The following is a 19,346-nucleotide window of genomic DNA, read 5'->3' as shown; positions in this document are numbered from 1 at the left end:
AGGAAGTTGATGGGGCAGACAGCTGAATAGGTATAATTGGTCCAAAGATCAGAAAGCAAAGGTAGCTAACATCTAGCAGCCTCAGAAAGCACACAGGCCAGTTTCCAGCCACCAAGCCTGAAGGCCAAAGTTTTTCAGCTAGCAACCTAGATTTCAAGTTTACATGAAATAAGCCTCTAAATCTTGGAGTCAAGACAGTGTAGAAAACCTTTGGAAGGGCAGTTTTAAATATCTTTCCTGGACCAGGTAAGGACGCTTCCCAGACTGGAGTATCATCCCTATAATGTGCAGTAACTATGAGCTGGTGATTTAATTTGGATGTTGATTGGGAAACAGTAAAGTCTTGCAGAGTTCAGGTAGCGTAGATGTATTGGAACAAGGAGTACATTCTATATAACTAAGTGTTTACTAATTCATCCATTGTGTATTGTCCTGTTAAGAATATATTTGTTACAAGGTGGGCAGGCTGTTTCTTCTCCCAGGGGTTTCACTTTCTCCTCACACGGAAATTAAATTATACATCTCCCCCAACTGGTGTCCAAATGGAATGTCCTCGCAGATAAGCGTACGTCATGAAAATTTCTATTGGGCAATTACCCTGCTGCTTGAGATTCTCCAAAAAAAGGTCTCCAACTCTCGAGTTAGAGATGGCCGAACTTACTTACTTGGATCATTATTCAGGAAAAGTTAGACAAAGTCTAATACCTGCAGACTTCTATCCTTCTATCTTGCAGACTAACTATACCCTCCATCACAACCATTCCCCTCAGCACAACATTGGTGTGTGGTAAAAGGCAAGCTTATGGTCGAATAACGCAGGCTCCAGATCCTATCTGAAAGGTCATTAACAGGGGGATCACTTTGTGGTTAACAGCAAGCATCTTTATACTCTAATGAACCTATAACATTTCTGTCAATGAGGGACCATGATCAATGGAATTTATAGATCCAAGTACAGTATGTAGGGGTGGGCAGATATGGGGAAGGAATTAAAAATAAAACTCTCAAATCAAACATTGAACAATAAGCAGCAAATTTTATAATTCAGATAATATTACACATTTTGTACAGTTCAGAGGATGTTACACTGCAATCTCTACAGTGAACATTTTACACATCAATCCTTAATAGCTTGGTCATGAGAATTGTTGCAATTTTTCTTAAATGGGATCTCGGCGAAGTTTTACTGCACTCTTGGAAAAGTGCAAATTCCGGAATCTACCGTTCAAGTTGAGGCCCCACCTCGCTTGGGATGAATATACATATTGTGCACAATGCAAATACTTTGCAAACAGCATCACCTAGGGATGGAAATGATTAGTACAGCATCGCAGAACTGAAATCTATCTACCACGATGCAAATTTTCAAAGCACGTAGCAAGAGGGAAGCAGTTCGCTAATTTCAATGGATTGCAGGCTCAGTTAGCACACATCATTAAAATTGCTATATGAAGTTGTGATTACATTTTCAAAATAAAGTTAAGGGTTTTTTACTGGCAGTTTCTATCCCTGATCACTTTGCAATTGATGTGTTTAAAGCCCATTTCCACCTCACATCCCTGCCACTACCATCCCTGTTAAAACCTGTTTTCCTGAATGAGTTTGCACTCTTCGGAGTAATTTTGGCACATTGTTTGAACGTAGTGTTTATCATGCTGATGTTTTATTTTTAAATAACCAACAGCTTCCAGAAGGAACAGGATGGAGCTGGACGTGAAAGGGCACTGTAACCACATATGGCAAACTTATATAAAGTTACAATTATTATTAGTGATAACATGGTTTTCAATCTAGAATTCAAGGATGGCTATATTTTGGTTGACTGAAATGCCCTCTGGAGCGGCCCTCACAAGCAAATTGGTTGCATCAAACCACTCTGCTGCCTTTTCAGAGAAACCTAGTGGAAAATATACGCCAACATTAAAAACATTAAAGCTGCATTACAGTACAATTTTCCTCTATACTCTGTAAAAAAACAAGCTTCACCCTAATAAGTGGTCAAACCACTACCCAGCAGTGCAACAGAAACCTCAGCAGCTCTGGTCAGCCACAAGCCCAGGATTTCAGTCAAATTACCACTCCTATTAAGATCAAACAAGGCCACCGAACAAAGTGTGAAATTTATTCAAAAAAGTTAGTTTAGAATGTTTGTGCCTCCAAAGACTTTCTCCTTTTCCCACAGCCAAATCCGACTTGCCCATTCAAAAGGATGTGAATTCGGCTTATATTAGTGTAATAGTGAACTATGTATAGACCCACAGAGTATTCAAGACTACATCAGAATTGTCCCTACGTTTAAGTCGACTTTTGAGAGCCACCAGAAGAGATGAATTTATAGACACTCCTTATCCTTGCTTCAATTTAGCTTTAACAGGAAATTGGAACAGTTAATTCAACTGACTCAGCTCAAACTGCCAGGAGTTACAATCCTAAACGGACTGACTGAACAAAATTCCAAATTAGATCACTTCCTTAAAATTTCAACTATGGCAAATTATTGAATAATCCCCTTCGCCTTTATAACCCAGGAGTGTAGATGCCCATGGTTGCATTACACACAGAAATAGAAATACAAACTAGAGGAGTAATAGAACCAACCACAGCATTTTCATCGTCAATTCAGCTGAGAGTATCCAACCCAGCAGACGAGGAGTTAATCTAGGGACATTCATTCTTTGCTTTCTTTCTCTGGACTCAATAACTTAACCAAAGTGGAAAACATCAACAAGCTCTTCAAAAAAATTGAAGGGCACAGATTAGCTCAGGTAATTTGCAAGTTACAGTACAAATCCCAAATCAAAGCTGTATTGGCTGTCAAGGTATTAATTCACTTGTTAACCTCCTCTGACATAAGGAATAAGCTGATGCTAGCAAAGATCGATAGCAAAATGAATCGGCACTCCAATAAATTTATATATATATAATATATATGTATAAAAATAAAGAGGTTAAAGTAACACTAATATTATTTATTAGGGGCTGTTTAGCACAGGGCTAAATCGCTGGCTTTGAAAGCAGACCAAGGCAGGCCAGCAGCACGGTTCAATTCCCGTAACAGCCTCCCCGAACAGGCGCCGGAATGTGGCGACTAGGGGCTTTTCACAGTAACTTCATTTGAAGCCTACTTGTGACAATAAGCGATTTTCATTTTATTTTTCATTCATATTATTAATGCAGATCATGAGTATATAACCCTCTTAATTAAGATAGCAATCCTGTCATTCGTGTTGCCGAGATTTGCACAGCCTCAATATTTATTCTGTAAATTATTAGTTTTTACTAGTTATTACTGGTGAATTAACATGCAGCTCAATCAGAGCCTCTCCAGTCAGCCATGTCAAGGTTACCGGTAGTGGGGTGTGGGAAGAAAGAAAGGACTAAAAAAAAAAAAAAAAAAAAAAAAAAATCCTTTTCCATTGCCCCCAACATTATGCTTCAACTCACCATGAAAAAGGTTTCTCACTGAATGGAGTTGTGACATTGGCCATCTTTTGACAACAGCCATTTTACTGGTACTGTTGGAGACACCTGGTTAAACATTGAGCAGGATCTGTTGGAAGCCAGTTAGCCTTATTTCACATTGTCGCTATTAGGGATGCAGATTGTCTTCATCCAAAGATGATGTTGGGTTTGAAGCCAAGTGTCAGATAGGAAGAGACGGTATCTTAATTCACAGCCACGCAACAGTTGCAAGCTATTCTGTGGTTTGATTGGTGAGCTGTGGCAAAGTGAATTTTTTTAAATGAGTTCTGCTTGGCTAAAAGAGGCTCCATAATGGAGATGTTCTAGGAATCTCAGAATTATAGAAATCAACAAAATCAATATGTGGGACATTTCATTGATGCATAAAAACTTATCTTACCACTAATGCATACACTAAGAAAAAATTCACAGCCCACCAGATACTAAAACAATTATTTCTTTCAATTTAGCCATTATAATAGCTTAATCCATCACAAAATAGATTTGATCAAGAGTCCTCCTTTGAGTGGCTCCAGCTTATTTTATACAGAGCATTGAAATGCCAAGAAGCTGGGAAAACTCTTTTTTAACCCACCTACTCCCAATGTGTTAATGTGGTACGAGTGCCCCCCACTCCTCACCCATACTTAAGAGATGGCATCAGGCTCAAAGCAGTTTGTCATTTTTGGAAGCCTCTGGTCAAGCACAGCTCAGTTGAAACTGTAACATTTGGTCTACATGCTGTAAAAGGTCAAAGGAACATATGTGGCACGGGTGGTAGAAATACTCAAAGAGTTGCTGAAAAACGTGCAAAGTCTTGTGCTATGTTTAGAAAGCTTCGGAGTTTAACCTACTGAAGAAGAGACCCAACTTCTGTAAATAAATTAGAACCAAGCTATACTCATCCCTTACCACCCTTCTCAATTAAGAAAAAACACACACTGCGCAGAGAAGAGTGAAGGCGACAAGGCTTGGGCACCACAACTTAATACTTACAGGAAAATGTGACATCAGAAACGGCTGTCATACAGGCTGTTCTCTCAGGACCACCTAGATTTAAATTATACAGCAATGCAGCTTTAAAGTTCTAAACCAAGGGATTTTAAGATGTTTTCCTGTTAGAGGAAAATGCACACTCAGGCAGTCAGGGAACTTCCCACTACCCATTCCTTTTTTTAAAGTTAAGCAAGTCATCCGCCTGCTATGAATGTTTTGCGTGAATGCAATAAATCTTGCTGATCAAGTTGCTTGCTGACTTTATTATGTAAACAGTTAGCCGTAGACACCTTAAGCTCGTGCCCTTTAAAAAAACACACATTAGTCTAACAGCTTCATGTTTTTACTTGCGTCTTACACAAAACCTCCAAACTACATCAAGGGCCAACAAAAACAGTGAGGGGAGCGGGGGTGCAGAAATATTTTAAAGAATCACCAAATCAAAATTAGGTCTTGCATAATTCCTTTAAGCCAGCATTCCTTTTGCCCGTTCTCATTCCAGTCATATTAGTTTGAAAATAATCAGCCATTGAGTATCAGATCTTTCTCTTAAGTGTACATCATTTCTGCCATGTGTGACATTTTCTTCGGGATGTACAGGTAATATTCCATATATCCCGAAAGGTCTTCGATTGTGATGTCTTCGACAAATGTCCTGGCTTCCTCGGAGCAGGAACGCGGGGAACCAGAGACCCCGGAGCCCGTCTGAGTTCTTCTGCGAGGCGTCGTGTGGCGGCTTGCCTCGGCTGTGGCTATTTCGCACTCCGATATGACGCTGCGGAGCCCAGTGAAGGAGTACACCTCAACGTCTTGCCATCGCTTGCAGCAGCACTCTTTCGCCTTCGGTGAGCAGTGGCATGGGTCGGTCTGGTGAAGCTGCGACAGGGATTGGAAATCGGAGGTGTTCTTGGCCACCTGGCTCGACTCCAGGGCTGCTGCCACCGCTAGTTTCGGAGACTCGTGTGGGGAGTTGCTGCGGGAATCAGTGCTACTGCCACCAGCAGACTCTTCTGATGATTCCAGTGAGAAGACGGTAGGAACTTTAGCACCGAACACAGCTTCCGGCTGTCTGGCTTTGCAGCACTCCTTTGGAGGTTGGACGGACAGGCCCTGGTAAGCCTCTGTTTGGTTGCTGTGTTTCACCTGACAACTGGCTGCAGGAGCTGCAGAACTGCAATAGGTAAATTTAGGAGGATGAAGAATTGGTGATTTTGAGCGTCGTCTTCGCTGTGTTCTGATGGCACCCCGTGCTGGTTTTCTGGTAGAACTGTATATTCGGTTTCCCATGTGCAGATGAGAAGATAAAAAGAAAAGAGAAAAAAGGTATTTTAGAACAGCTGGCTCAATTTGACAGTGGGTGAAAATTGCAAAGTCTTAAAATCTCAAATGTCTGCTCTTACTGGGCTAGGAAACATGAAAAACACAACAGCATAGTGGCAAACCTGCACAAGAAAGCTGTATAGAAGGATAAATGTTTCACTTATTTGATGCTATCACTGTTTTGCTACTTTTAACATATCCTTGAACAGGCAGGTGGTACATCAGCGAATTGTCTCATCTGAAGGGTGACATCTGTAACACAGTGAAAGTCAGCCTCCATTATGTGCTCAAGCTCTGAGCTGAAGATTGAACCTATAAACGGTCATGGGCGACAGGACAAAACGTTCCATCAATTAAGGCAGGCTACATTGATGAAGGCATTACCGGTCATTGTTGCTCTGCATTGGCCCGGAGGGTGGCATACATTTTAGAAGATGACTCACCTTCGGTTTTCTTACTCCTTAAAACTCATTGAAAATATTCATTTTACAACAATAATAATCTTTATTAGTGTCACAAGTAGGCTTACATTGCACGAGTTTCCTCCATGTGCTCCGGTTTCCTCCCACAAGTCCCGAAAGACGTGCAGTTAGGTAATTGGGACATTCCGAATTCTCCTGCTGTATACCCGAACAGGTGCCGGAATGTGGCGAGCAGGGGCTTTTCACAGTAACAGTGTTAATGTAAGCCTACTTGTGACAATAAAGATTATTTTAAAAAAAGAGCACCCAGAGGAAACCAACGCAGACACAGAACGTGCAGAGTCCGCACAGACAGTGACACAATCCGGGAGTCGAACCCTGGTCCCTGGCGCTGTGAGGCAACAGCGCTAACCACTGTGCTATCATGTCGCCCTTTTACAGTTCAAACGCTTTCTCCCCCAAACACTAGCCACCCTTCAGTCGACCATGGGGATTTGAAACATTAAAGAACCACAGGTTAGATTGGCCAGTGTCTAGGGTTTTCAGAAACCTCAGGCAGAATGTAGAAGCACTGATTAAGAAAATAATTATCAGCTGCTTACCCGTGCCAGCTTTCTTTGGAAGCACACGTTGTCCTAGGTTTAGCTCCATCGGGACTGCCTCGCACGCATGTCCTTGAAGTTGTCGTTTCGGTATTTATGCGGACTGATGCAGGTGCAGCGCTGATAAGAAACACAGAAAAAGACAATGTTAAAATTCCAGCACATCCAAATGCTTTCTTTTGTGTTCAACACAAACTTCCAAAGGCAAGTCCTGTTCACCAAACACGGAAATAAATCGAGGATCGTGAACTATTAATCCTTTTACTGCTACTGAAAATGATATCCCTGTAGAGAGGAGACTCCGCTGAACTGAAACGTAGGCAGAGTGTACAGTTGGGAATTCAGTGCACAGGAGCAAAGAGATGCTCTTTTCTCTACTTTTTGTCCAGCCTCCAGGTGTTGTTGAGTTTTCTTCCTAGTTTCCAAGCTAAGTGCAACATTTGCTTACTTTATCGGTACAAATTATTGACTAAGAAGACAAATTAAATAAATAAAGTTGAACAGATACGGCAGGGCTGATGGTGTGCTATGGCTGGCAGCATGTGGAAATCTGTGGAATGCACTGCAATCCTGGAACAATCATAACTCCAGTAAGTGTCAGCAGCTTAGGCAACTTTGGCTCAGAATTGTTGAGCTAGAGTCAGAGTTGCAGACATTGCAGGGCATCAGGGAGGGTTAAGACTTTGTACTAGGAGTCAGTCATGCCCCTTGGGTGTTGCTCAATGGTCAGGAACAAAAGCGGGTGATTGTGAATCAGGTAGGTATGGGGAATCAGCATGTAGCGTTGCAGAAAGTCCACTGCTTGCTATCTTCATGGGTGAGAAGGACTGCAAGATGGATGAACAGATTGGCCATGGCATCATGGTGAAGGACGTCATTCAAAGAGGGCGAGTGTGCAAAGAGGAATGTTGCAGTGATTGGAGACGCATAGTTAAGGGGATAGATATGCTCTCTGCAGCTGTGACCAGGAACCCAAAAGGTTGCATTGCTACCCAGTACCAGGGTTAAGGACATCTCGTTGCAGTAAGGAACCGGTTATCGTGGTAACGTGGGAACCAGTAATATAGCAGAACACCATACCTAGTTCTATTCAAGAGAATTTAAGGATATTAGGGACCAAATTAAAACGTACATCAAAGGCAATCATTTCTGGATTGTTATCTGAGCCATAAGCAAACTAACACAGGGTAAAGCAGTTTAGGGAACTAAACACGTGGTTTAATGCAGGGTTTTTCAAAATGCTGGTCGTGACTCGCGGGTGGGTGTCGGGAGGATCGTGGAGTTCCCTTGGGGGCCCCGATCATGTGGTAAGCACTCAACAGCCGTTACAGTATTTAAATTGAGAATGGGGACCACTACTGGCTTTTAAATGAGAACAAAATGAGGCTGTGTACAGTAATAATAATAATAATAATAATAATCGCGTATTGTCACAAGTAGGCTTCAATGAAGTTACTGTGAAAAGCCCCTAGTCGCCACATTCAGGCGCCTGTTCAGGGAGGCTGATACGGGAATTGAACCCGCGCTGCTGGCATTGTTCTGCATTACAAGTTTAGGCCACTGTGCTAAACCAGCCTCTACTCTTCCAACCATAAATGGCAGCAGTGAGCAGGTCACATGCCTTGTACCTATACCGGACAGCAAGCGTGGTTTTGGTGCCAAATCACAGAGGAGAGCTTCTTCCATTTTCTAGCTGTTAGAAAGCAAGGCAAGAGGACTGTGAAGATGGATCGTTTTGTTACAAGAGACAGCCAGAGACACAAATAGCAGTGTGCCTACTGGCCAGGATCTCACATCTGAATCTGGAGAGCGCTGCTCAGGAAAATTCATGGCAGGCCAGAACAGTGTTAGTGTTAGCTCTGTACAGAGCTCAAGGGCCTCTGGTTAACAGCCTACAAAGAAAAAATTTAGCTTGGGAACAAAACAGTATAAAGATTTCTTGAGGTATTGTTTTGTCAATTGTGCCAATCGCTTATTGTCACAAGTAAGCTTCAATGAAGTTACTGTGAAAAGCCCCTAGTCGCCACATTCCGGCGCCAGTTTGGGGAGGCCGGTTGGGGAATTGAACCCGCGCTGCTGGCCTTGTTCTGCATTACAAGCCAGCTGTTTAGCTCACTGTGCTGAACTAGCCCCTGAACTAGTGGCATAAATAGAGATAAATGATTTAATTGCAATTACAAAGACATGGTTACAAGGCGATTAAGGATAGGAAATAAATACTCCAGGATCCACAATATTTTGGAAAAACAGACAGAATGGTAAAGGAGACCCTGATGGTAAAAGATAATAAGGACATTATTGAGAAAGGATCTGGCCTCAGAAGGTCATGAAATAGAATCAGAATGGATGGAAACCTAGGAATAGCAAAGGTTGGAAAACACAGTAGTTTACAGCACTTCCCCAACAGTTGTTATACTGCTGGGCAGAGCATTAAACAATAAATTATTGAAGCTTGTAACAAAGGAAATCCAATCTTTATATGGACTAGAATGATCAAATTAGTAAGAGTGGTCTAGAAGATGAATTTATGGAATGTTTCTGAGACAGTTCCTTGGAGCAATTTGTTGTGGAACTGAGAGATTAAGCTATCATAGATCTAGTATTGTGTAATGAAGCACGTTATTAATGTTGCAGTAAAAGATCCACTGGGCAATAGTGATCATAATACCACTAAATTCCATGTTACGTTTGTTTAATTTAAGTGACATACTCAATCGCAAACAGGAATCTTTAGAAAAACCAATAACAAAGGTATGAGGGAAGAACTGGCCAAAGTTAACTGAATAAATAGATTATAAAGGGTTTGGAGGTAAGTAAACAGCAGGAAACATGTAAATAAACAATTCAAGATCTTCAACAAGAATAATTTCATTGAAAAGCAAAAACTTGGCAAGATAGAGGCATCCATGGCGCACTCAGAAAGTCAAGGATAGTAGTAGATTTAAAGAATAAGCTAACAATGTTGCAAAGAACAGTAGCAAGTCTGAAGACTGGGAGTGTTTTAGGAACCAGCAAAGGGCCACCAAAGGTTGATAAAAGAGAAAAAAATTAAGTAAACTAGCCAGAAATATAAAAGCTCCTAAAATTTAAGTATATGAAGAGGAAGAAAGCAGCTAAAGTAAACATTGGTTCCTTAGAAGCAGAGACAGGAGAAATTATCAATGGGAATGAAGAATTGGCAGAGGCATTGAACAAATATTTTGTGCCTGTCTTCACAGTAAAATATAAAAGTTTCATACCAAAAATAGAAGGCCAGTTAGCCTCAGTTGTTGGGAAAACGCTGAAATCTATCAATAAGGATGTTTTAACAATGCACTTAGAAAAAACATAGTATTATTATAACAAGTCAACATGGTTTTACTGAAGATGTAACTAATAAGGCAGTTAAAGAAACTGTACTGTACTAAACGCACTATACCTGGATTTCCAAATGGCATTTAATAAGATGCTACACAAATGGCAAGATTGGGCTCATGGAGTTGGAGGTGATATTTTAGCATGAATAGAGGATTGGTTAACAAATATAAAGCAGAACGTGGGCATAAATGGGTTTTTTCCAATTTGGCAGGCAGTGAATAGTGGAGTCCTGCAAAGTTCAGTGCTGGGGCCTCAGCTATTTACAAACTATATTAAACGACTTGGATGAAGAGACAGGGAGTAATGTATTAAAACTAGGTGGGAAAATAAGTTGTGGGAGGACTGAGAGACTACAAAGAGATATAGGCAAGTGAGAGATCAACAAGATGCCAGGAAGAGTAAAATGCGGGGAATTGTGAAGTTATTCAGTTTGGTTGTGAAAATAGAAAAGCAAAATTAATAATAATCTTTATTAGTGTCACAATTAGGCATGCATTAACTGCAATGAAGTTACTGTGAAAATCCCCTAGTCACCACACTCTGGCACCTGTTCGAGTGTTGATGTGCAAAGAGACTTGGGTAAGCTCATACAAGTGATACAGAAAGATAGCCTGCAAGTGCAGCAAGTAATTTGGATGGGAAATAACATGTTTGCTTTTATTGCAAGGACACTGAAATAAAAATATAAAGTCTTGCTGCAATTGGGGAGACCATGGGCGGGATCCTCCACTCCCGCGCCCAAGTGCCCACGCCGGCGTGAACGCCGTCTAAGTTCACGACGGCACGAAACGGTCCCTATCCCGACCGATTCAGGGCCTGATAATGGGCTAGGAGCGGGGCCGCGTCATTTACACGCGCCAGGCCTTGTCGCCACGTAAAGATGGAACCGTATACATGACGTGGCCGGCGCCGCATAACTGGCGTCACCCGCGCATGCGCGGTTGCCGTCCTCTCCGAGTCCGACCCGCAAGAAGATGTTAGACGGATCTTGCGGGCTGCGGAAGAAAGGAGGTCCTCCTTCAGAGAGGATGGCCCGACGATCGGTGGGCACCGAACGCGGGCCAGACCCCATTTGAGGCCCCCCCCCCGGTGCAGAATCCCTCCTCCTCCGCCCCCCCCCCCAGCGTTCCCGCCGGCAGCGACCAGGTGTGGACGGCGCCGGGAGAACCCACCGTTTTGGCCTGGCCGCTCAGCCCAACCGGGCCTGAGAATAGCGGGGGTGCTGGAGAATCGCCATTTTGGGTGTCTCGGGCGATTCTCCGGCCTGTGCAGCGGGGAACTCGGCGGGGCCGTTCTCGCCGCTTGGGAGAATCGCGGGAGGGCGTCCGACCGCAGGAAAATTCGGTAACCCAGGCGATTCTCCCAACTGGCGCGGGAGAATCCCGCCCCAGATGTGGAGAATTGTGCGCAGTTTTGGTCTCGATATTTAAGAAAAGGATATACTGACTTCCGGTTGCGGCAGGGATGAGCTAGCCGCACGTTTCGGCGGCTCCAGCTCCGACGGAACTTCGGGCTCTTTTAAGAGCCCCAACGGGGACTTTGCTGGCCGAAAAACCCGGTGCGAGGCGCGAGTCCCCCCCGAACGACGGAGGGAAAAACCGGTGGCGGCGGCTGCAGCCCGAAGAATCTGCAATCAGAAGGTCAGAGGGAGTGGAACAAAATGGCGGCGGAGGGATCGCAGGTGACATGGGGGTCTGAGCAGGACGAGGTTGTGAGACGGTGCGTGGACCTGCTGAAGGAGGTGGTAATGACCCCGTTGTTACAGGCAATTGAGGGGCTTAAGGAGGCTTTAAAGACCCAGGAGACTGAACTTCGCGTGGTGGAGCAGAAGGTCTCAGGTATTGAGGACGAGGTCCTGGGCCTGGCGGTCAAGACTCAGACGCACGAGGCACTTCATAAAAAGTGTGCTGACAGGATTGAGGCCCTTGAAAATGGAGCGCGAAGGAAGAACCTTAGGATACTAGGTCTCCCGGAGGGTGTGGAAGGAGTGGACTGTGGAGCGTACGCAAGTAAGATGCTGAGCTCACTGATGGGTGCCGAGGCCCCTGCGGGCCCCATGGAGGTGGAGTGGGCAAATCGGATCCCGGCGAGAAGACCAAAAGCGGGAGAACCACCGAGGGCGATAATCGTGTGATTCTACCGCCTTAAGGACAGAGAAGAGGTCCTGAGATGGGCTAAAAAGCTGCGGAGTAGCAGATGGGAGAATGCTGTGGTAAGGATCTACCAGGATTGGAGTGCGGAGGTGGCGAGAAGGAGGGCGAGCTTCAACCGAGCCAAAGAGGTTTTGCACAAAAGGAAGGTGAAGTTTGGGATGCTGCAGCCGGCAAGACTATGGGTCACGCATCAGGAGAGACACTATTATTTCGAGACGGCGGAGGAAGCATGGTCCTTCATCAATGAAGAGAAACTGGACCGGAACTGAGGGACTGATGCTGCAGGGAACTGTTACTGTTGTTATTATTGTTTTTGTTAATGGGATGGTGAAAGTTAATCGAGAAGTAAACAGGGAAGGGGGGGGACACTGGGGAAATGTGGGCGCCGGTGAGGGGGGGGGGGGGGGGGGGGGAAGAGGCGGGACATAGTCGGAGAATGGGGAAGGAGAGGGGGAGGGGAAAGGGAGCTGCGCCATAAGAGGCAGGTCAAGTAAAGGGATGTTCCCGCGCCAGAAAGAATAAGGCGGGAAAACAGGCGCAAGGGAGTTCCCTCACACCGGGGGGGTCGAGGAGCGAGCAGGAGTAGCCGGGGTCAGTTGAAGTCAGCTGACTTACTGAAGTGATATGGGGGGAGCAATCAAGCTAGATAGGGATCTAGCCGGGGGGGGGGGGGGGGGGGGGGGGAGGGGACAACTGGGTTGCTGCTGCGGAAATCCAAAAGGAAATGGCTAAAGAGAGGGTGGTCGGGGGCGGAATGCGACGCTGGGGGAGCGAGCGGGAGCGCGGAGGCGGGATATGGGACTGGCCTAGAGAAGGTAATGGCTAGTCGACACGGGAGGGGGGCAGGTAGCCCCCCAGTGAGGCTGATCACGTGGAAGGGCCCGAGCGCTCGCGCATTTGAAAGGACTAAGGGCAGATGTGGTTATGCTCCAAGAGACGCACCTAAAGGTGGCGGACCAAGTTAGGCTAAGGAAAGGATGGGTGGGACAGGTGTTCCACTCAGGACTGGACGCAAAGAACAGAGGGGTGGCCATTTTGGTGGGGAAACGGGTAGCATTTGAAGCAAAGACCATCGTAGCAGATAGTGGAGGTAGATATGTAATGGTGAGTGTAAGGCTGGAGGGAATGGAGGTCGTGTTGGCTAATGTGTATGCCCCAAATTGGGACGATGTGGGGTTCATGAGACGGATGCTGGGGCGTATTCTGGACATGGAGGCAGGAAATTTGATTTTAGGAGGGGACTTCAATACGGTGCTGGACCCGGGGCTAGATAGATCCAGCTCAAGGACTGGAAGAAGGCCGGCAGCGGCCAAGGTACTTAAGGGGTTTATGGACCAAATGGGGGGAGTGGATCCATGGCGATTTCTTAGACCCAGGGCTAGGGAGTATTCCTTCTTCTCCCACGTCCATAAAGTGTACTCCCGGATAGATTTTTTTGTTTTAGGAAGGTCGTTAATCTCTAGGGTGGAAGAAGCTGAATACTCAGCCATAGCGGTTTCGGATCATGCCCCACATTGGGTGGACCTGGAAGTAGGAGAGGACAGGGAGCAGAGAACACTCTGGCAATTAGATGTGGGACTGATGGCGGATGAGGGAGTGTGTGCAAGAGTGAGGGGGTGTATCGAGAGATACCTGGAGGTCAATGACGACGGCGAGGTCCCTGTGGGAGTGGTCTGGGAAGCACTAAAAGCGGTGGTCAGAGGAGAGCTGATTTCTATTGGGGCCCACAAAAGGAAAACAGAGGCCAAGGAAAGGGATAGATTACTGGGGGAGATTTTAAGGGTGGACAGGGAATTTGCAGAGACCCCGGAGGAGGAGCTGTACAGGGAGAGGAGACGACTCCAGACCGAGTTTGACCTTCTGACCACCAGAAAGGCGGAGGTACAGAGGAGGAAGGCACAGGGGGGGAGGTATGAATATGGGGAAAAGGCTAATCGCCTGTTGGCGCACCAACTGCGAAAGAGGGCAGCAGCAAGGGAGATAGGAGGAATTAGGGATGAAAGGGGAGACACTGTGCGAAGGGCAGGAAAGATAAATGAGGTGTTTAAGACTTTTTATGAAGAACTGTATAGGTCTCAGCCCCAGAGGGAGAGGAGGGGATGCGGCAGTTCCTGGACCAATTCAAGGAAAACCCCAAGGCCTTTTACACATATGAGAGAAATATGAGAATGACTAGAGCGAGGGTAGGTCCGATCAAGGACAGTAGCGGGAGATTGTGTATTGAGTCTGAAGAGATAGGAGAGGTCTTGAATGAGTACTTTTCTTCTGTATTTACAAATGAGAGGGGTGATATTGTTGGAGAGGACAGTGTGAAACAGATTGGTAAGCTCGAGGAAATACTTGTTAGGAAGGAAGATGTGTTGGGCATTTTGAAAAACTTGAGGATAGACAAGTCCCCCGGGCCTGACGGGATATATCCAAGGATTCTATGGGAAGCAAGAGATGAAATTGCAGAGCCGTTGGCAATTATCTTTTCGTCCTCACTGTCAACAGGGGTGGTACCAGGGGATTGGAGAGTGGCGAATGTCGTGCCCCTGTTCAAAAAAGGAACTAGGGATAACCCTGGGAATTATAGGCCAGTTAGTCTTACTTCGGTGGTAGGCAAAGTAATGGAAAGGGTACTGAAGGATAGGATTTCTGAGCATCTGGAAAGACACTGCTTGATTAGGGATAGTCAGCACGGATTTGTGAGGGGTAGGTCTTGCCTTACAAATCTTATTGAATTCTTTGAGGAGGTGACCAAGCATGTGGATGAAGGTAAAGCAGTGGATGTAGTGTACATGGATTTTAGTAAGGCATTTGATAAAGTTCCCCATGGTAGGCTTCTGCACAAAGTAAGGAGGCATGGGATAGTGGGAAATTTGGCCAGTTGGATAACGAACTGGCTAACCGATAGAAGTCAGAGAGTGGTGGTGGATGGCAAATATTCAGCCTGGGTCCCAGTTACCAGTGGTGTACCGCAGGGATCAGTTCTGGGTCCTCTGCTGTTTGTGATTTTCATTAATGACTTGGATGAGGGAGTTGAAGGGTGGGTCAGTAAATTTGCAGACGATACGAAGATTGGTGGAGTTGTGGATAGTAAGGAGGGCTGTTGTCGGCTGCAAAGAGACATAGATAGGATGCAGAGCTGGGCTGAGAAGTGGCAGATGGAGTTTAACCCTGAAAAGTGTGAGGTTGTCCATTTTGGAAGGACAAATATGAATGCGGAATACAGGGTTAACGGTAGAGTTCTTGGCATTGTGGAGGAGCAGAGAGACCTTGGGGTCTATGTTCATACATCTTTGAAAGTTGCCACTCAAGTGGATAGAGCTGTGAAGAAGGCCTATGGTGTGCTCGCGTTCGTTAACAGAGGGATTGAATTTAAAAGCCGTGAGGTGATGATGCAGCTGTACAAAACTTTGGTAAGGCCACATTTGGAGTACTGTGTATAGTTCTGGTCGCCTCATTTTAGGAAGGATGTGGAAGCTCTGGAAAAGGTGCAAAGAAGATTTACCAGGATGTTGCCTGGAATGGAGAGTAGGTCTTACGAGGAAAGGTTGAGGGTGCTAGGCCTTTTCTCATTAGAGCGGAGAAGGATGAGGGGCGACTTGATAGAGGTTTATAAGATGATCAGGGGACTAGATAGAGTAGACAGTCAGAGACTTTTTCCCCAGGTGGAACACACCATTACAAGGGGACATAAATTTAAGGTGAAAGGTGGAAGACATAGGAGGGATATCAGAGGTAGGTTCTTTACCCAGAGAGTAGTGGGGGCATGGAATGCACTGCCTGTGGAAGTAGTTGAGTCGGAAACATTAGGGACCTTCAAGCAGCTGTTGGATAGGTACATGGATTACGGGAAAATGATATAGTGTAGATTTATTTGTTCTTAAGGGCAGCACGGTAGCATTGTGGATAGCACAATTGCTTCACAGATCCATGGTCCCAGGTTCGATTCCGGCTTGGGTCATTGTCTGTGCGGAGTCTGCACGTCCTCCCAGTGTCTGCGTGGGTTTCCTCCGGGTGCTCCGGTTTCCTCCCACAGTCCAAAGATGTGTGGGTTAGGTGAATTGGCCAATGATAAATTGCCCTTAATGTCCAAATTGCCCTTGGTGTTGGGTGGAGGTGTTGAGTTTGGGTAGGGTGCTCTTTCCAAGAGCTGGTGCAGACTCAAAGGGCCGAATGGCCTCTTTCTGCACTGTAAATTCAATGATAATCTATGATTAATCTAGGACAAAGGTTCGGCACAACATCGTGGGCCGAAGGGCCTGTTCTGTGCTGTATTTTCTATGTTCTATGTTCTATGTTCCCGAAAGTGGAGGAGCAGGCGGTGGCAGGCCTGGGGGCGCCGATTGAGGTGGACGAGGTTATTAAGGGACTGGGAAGCATGCAAGCAGGGAAGGTCCCGGGGCCGGACGGGTTCCCGGTGGAATTCTACAGAAAATATGTGGACTTGTTGGCCCCGTTGTTGGCGAGGACGTTCAATGAGGCCAGGGAAGGGGGGACACTACCCCGACAATGTCGGAGGCGACGATATCGCTACTTTTGAAGAGGGACAAAGATCCGATGCAGTGTGGGTCTTATAGACCTATTTCACTATTGAACGTGGACGCCAAACTGCTAGCAAAGGTGCTGGCATCGAGGATAGAGGACTGTGTCCCAGGGGTGGTGCACGAAGACCAGACAGGGTTCGTAAAAGGGAGACAATTGAATGTTAACGTGCGACGGCTATTAGGGGTGATAATGATGCCCTCAGTGGAGGGGGAGGCAGAGATAGTGGCGGCAATGGACGCAGAGAAGGCATTTGATAGGGTGGAGTGGGAGTATTTATGGGAAGTGTTAAGGAGGTTTGGGTTTGGGAACGGGTTTATTCGCTGGATTAGACTACTTTATGGGGCACCAACGGCAAGCGTAGTTACAGGTCGACATAGATCAGAGTATTTCCGATTATATAGGGGAACAGGACAGGGATGCCCGCTGCCTCCATTGTTGTTCGCGTTGGCAATTGAACCTCTGGCCATGGCGTTGAGAGACTCCAGGAAATGGAGAGGGGTGACTAGAGGGGGAGAAGAACACCGAGTCTAGTTATACGCGGATGACCTATTGCTATACGTGTCGGACCCAGCGGGGGGGGATGATAGAGGTTATGCGAATCTTGAGGAGGTTCGGGGAATTTTCGGGGTATAGGTTAAACATGGGGAAGAGTGAATTATATGTGATACATCCAGGGGACCAGAGTAATCCAGGGGACCGGAGTAGAGAGATAGAAGGCTTACCGCTAAGGAAAGTGGAAAGAAACTTCCGATACTTGGGGATTCAGATCGCTAGGAGCTGGGGAACCTTGCACAGATTTAATCTGACACGGCTGGTAGAACAAATGGAGGACGACTTTAAGAGGTGGGACATGCAGCCTTTATCGCTGGCGGGCAGGGTGCAAGCAATTAAGATGATGGTCCTCCCGAGGTTCTTATTTGTATTTCAATGTCTCCCTATTTTAATCACCAGGACCTTCTTTAATAAAATAGATAAGAGCATTACGAGCTTTGTGTGGGCAGGGAAAGTTCCGAGAGTAAGGAGGGGGTTCCTTCAGCGCAGTAGGGACAGAGGAGGACTGGCACTACCGAACTTGGGAGATTATTATTGGGCCGCCAATGTGGCAATAATACGTAGATGGATGACGGAGGGTGAGGGAGCGGCGTGGAAATTGCTGGAGAGAAGGTCCTGTAAAGGGACGAGTCTAGAGGCGCTGGTGACGGCGCCGCTACCGTTCTCACCGAAAAAGTACACCACGAACCCGGTGGTGGCGGCAACACTGAACATATGGGGACAGTGGAGGCGACAGAGAGGGGTGCGGGGAGCCCTGGTGGGGTCCCCTATCAGGAACAACCATAGGTTCGCCCCAGGAAGAATGGATGGAGGATTTCAGAGCTGGTACCAGTTGGGAATTAGGAAGGTGGGAGATTTATTCATAGATGGGACTTTTGCGAGCTTGGGAGCACTGGAGGAAAAGTATAAGTTACCCCGGGGGAATTTCTTGAGATATATGCAGGTGAGGGCGTTTACTAGACAACAGGTGAGGGGATTTCCGCGGCTCCCGACACAGGGGATGCAGGACAGGGTGCTTTCAGGGGTGTGGGTCGGCGAGGGCAAGGTGTCAGAGATTTATAGAGAGATGAGGGAAGAGGGGGAGGAGTTGGTGGGCGAACTAAAAAGAAAGTGGGAAGAAGAATTAGGGGAGGAGATAGAGGAGGGTATGTGGGCTGATGCCCTAAGCAGGGTAAATTCCTCTTCCTCATGTGCCAGGCTTAGCCTGATTCAATTTAAGGTGCTACATAGAGCACACATAACGGGGGCAAGATTGAGCAGGTTCTTTGGAGTGGAGGACAAATGTGGGAGGTGTGGCGGGAGCCCGGCAAACCACGCACATATGTTTTGGGCGTGCCCGGCACTGGAAGGGTATTGGAAGGGAGTGACGGGAGTGATTTCGCAGGTGGTGAAGGCCCGGGTCAAACCAGGCTGGGGGTTAGCTCTATTTGGAGTTGCGGAAGAGCCGGGAGTGCAGGAGGCGAAAGAGGCCGATGTCGTGGCCTTTGCGTCCCTCGTAGCCCGGTGCAGGATCCTACTCATGTGGAAGGAGGCGAAACCCCCGGACTGGAGGCCTGGGTAAACGATATGGCGGGGTTTATTAAACTGGAGCAGATAAAGTTTGCCCTGAGAGGATCGGCTCAAGGGTTCACCAGGCGGTGGCAGCCATTTCTCGACTACCTAGGGGAACGTTAGAGGGAAGACAGATGACCAGCAGCAGCAACCCAGGGGGGGGGGGGGGGGGGGGTGAAGGGGCTTAGTTGAGTATAGGTCAATAGAGTACGAGGTTTTGTTACTTGTATATTATTATTATTATTGTTAAAAAGTTAAAAAATTTCTGTTTTGTTATTGTTATCGTTTCGTTTGTTTTGTAAGCAGGAAAAATGTTGCTCAGGGAAAAAAATTTCAATAAAATATATTTTAAAAAAAAGAAAAGGATATACTTGCACTGGAGGTGACAGAGCAAAGGT

At 46.2% G+C, this 19,346-nt stretch overlaps 1 protein-coding gene across 2 annotated transcripts in view; it reads right to left on the bottom strand.

Moving 5' to 3' along the window:
- Positions 1–1,016: 1,016 nt before the first annotated feature.
- Positions 1,017–19,346, bottom strand: part of oser1 (oxidative stress responsive serine-rich 1) — a 76,654-nt gene continuing 58,324 nt past the window's right edge. For both annotated transcript variants that reach the window (XM_072515277.1, XM_072515278.1), the window contains 2 exons: positions 6,803–6,922; positions 1,017–5,725 (listed from right to left, as the gene is read on the bottom strand). In XM_072515277.1, the coding sequence (XP_072371378.1) occupies positions 5,008–5,725; positions 6,803–6,922 (838 nt within the window). In that variant the 3' untranslated portion in view covers positions 1,017–5,007. The remainder of the gene's footprint in view (positions 5,726–6,802; positions 6,923–19,346) is intronic.

The sequence above is a fragment of the Scyliorhinus torazame genome, chromosome 8 (genome assembly GCF_047496885.1).
Source record: "Scyliorhinus torazame isolate Kashiwa2021f chromosome 8, sScyTor2.1, whole genome shotgun sequence".
Lineage (NCBI taxonomy): Eukaryota > Metazoa > Chordata > Chondrichthyes > Carcharhiniformes > Scyliorhinidae > Scyliorhinus > Scyliorhinus torazame.
Note: the sequence above shows the minus strand (reverse complement) of the source record. Positions and strands in the feature narration are given on the sequence as shown.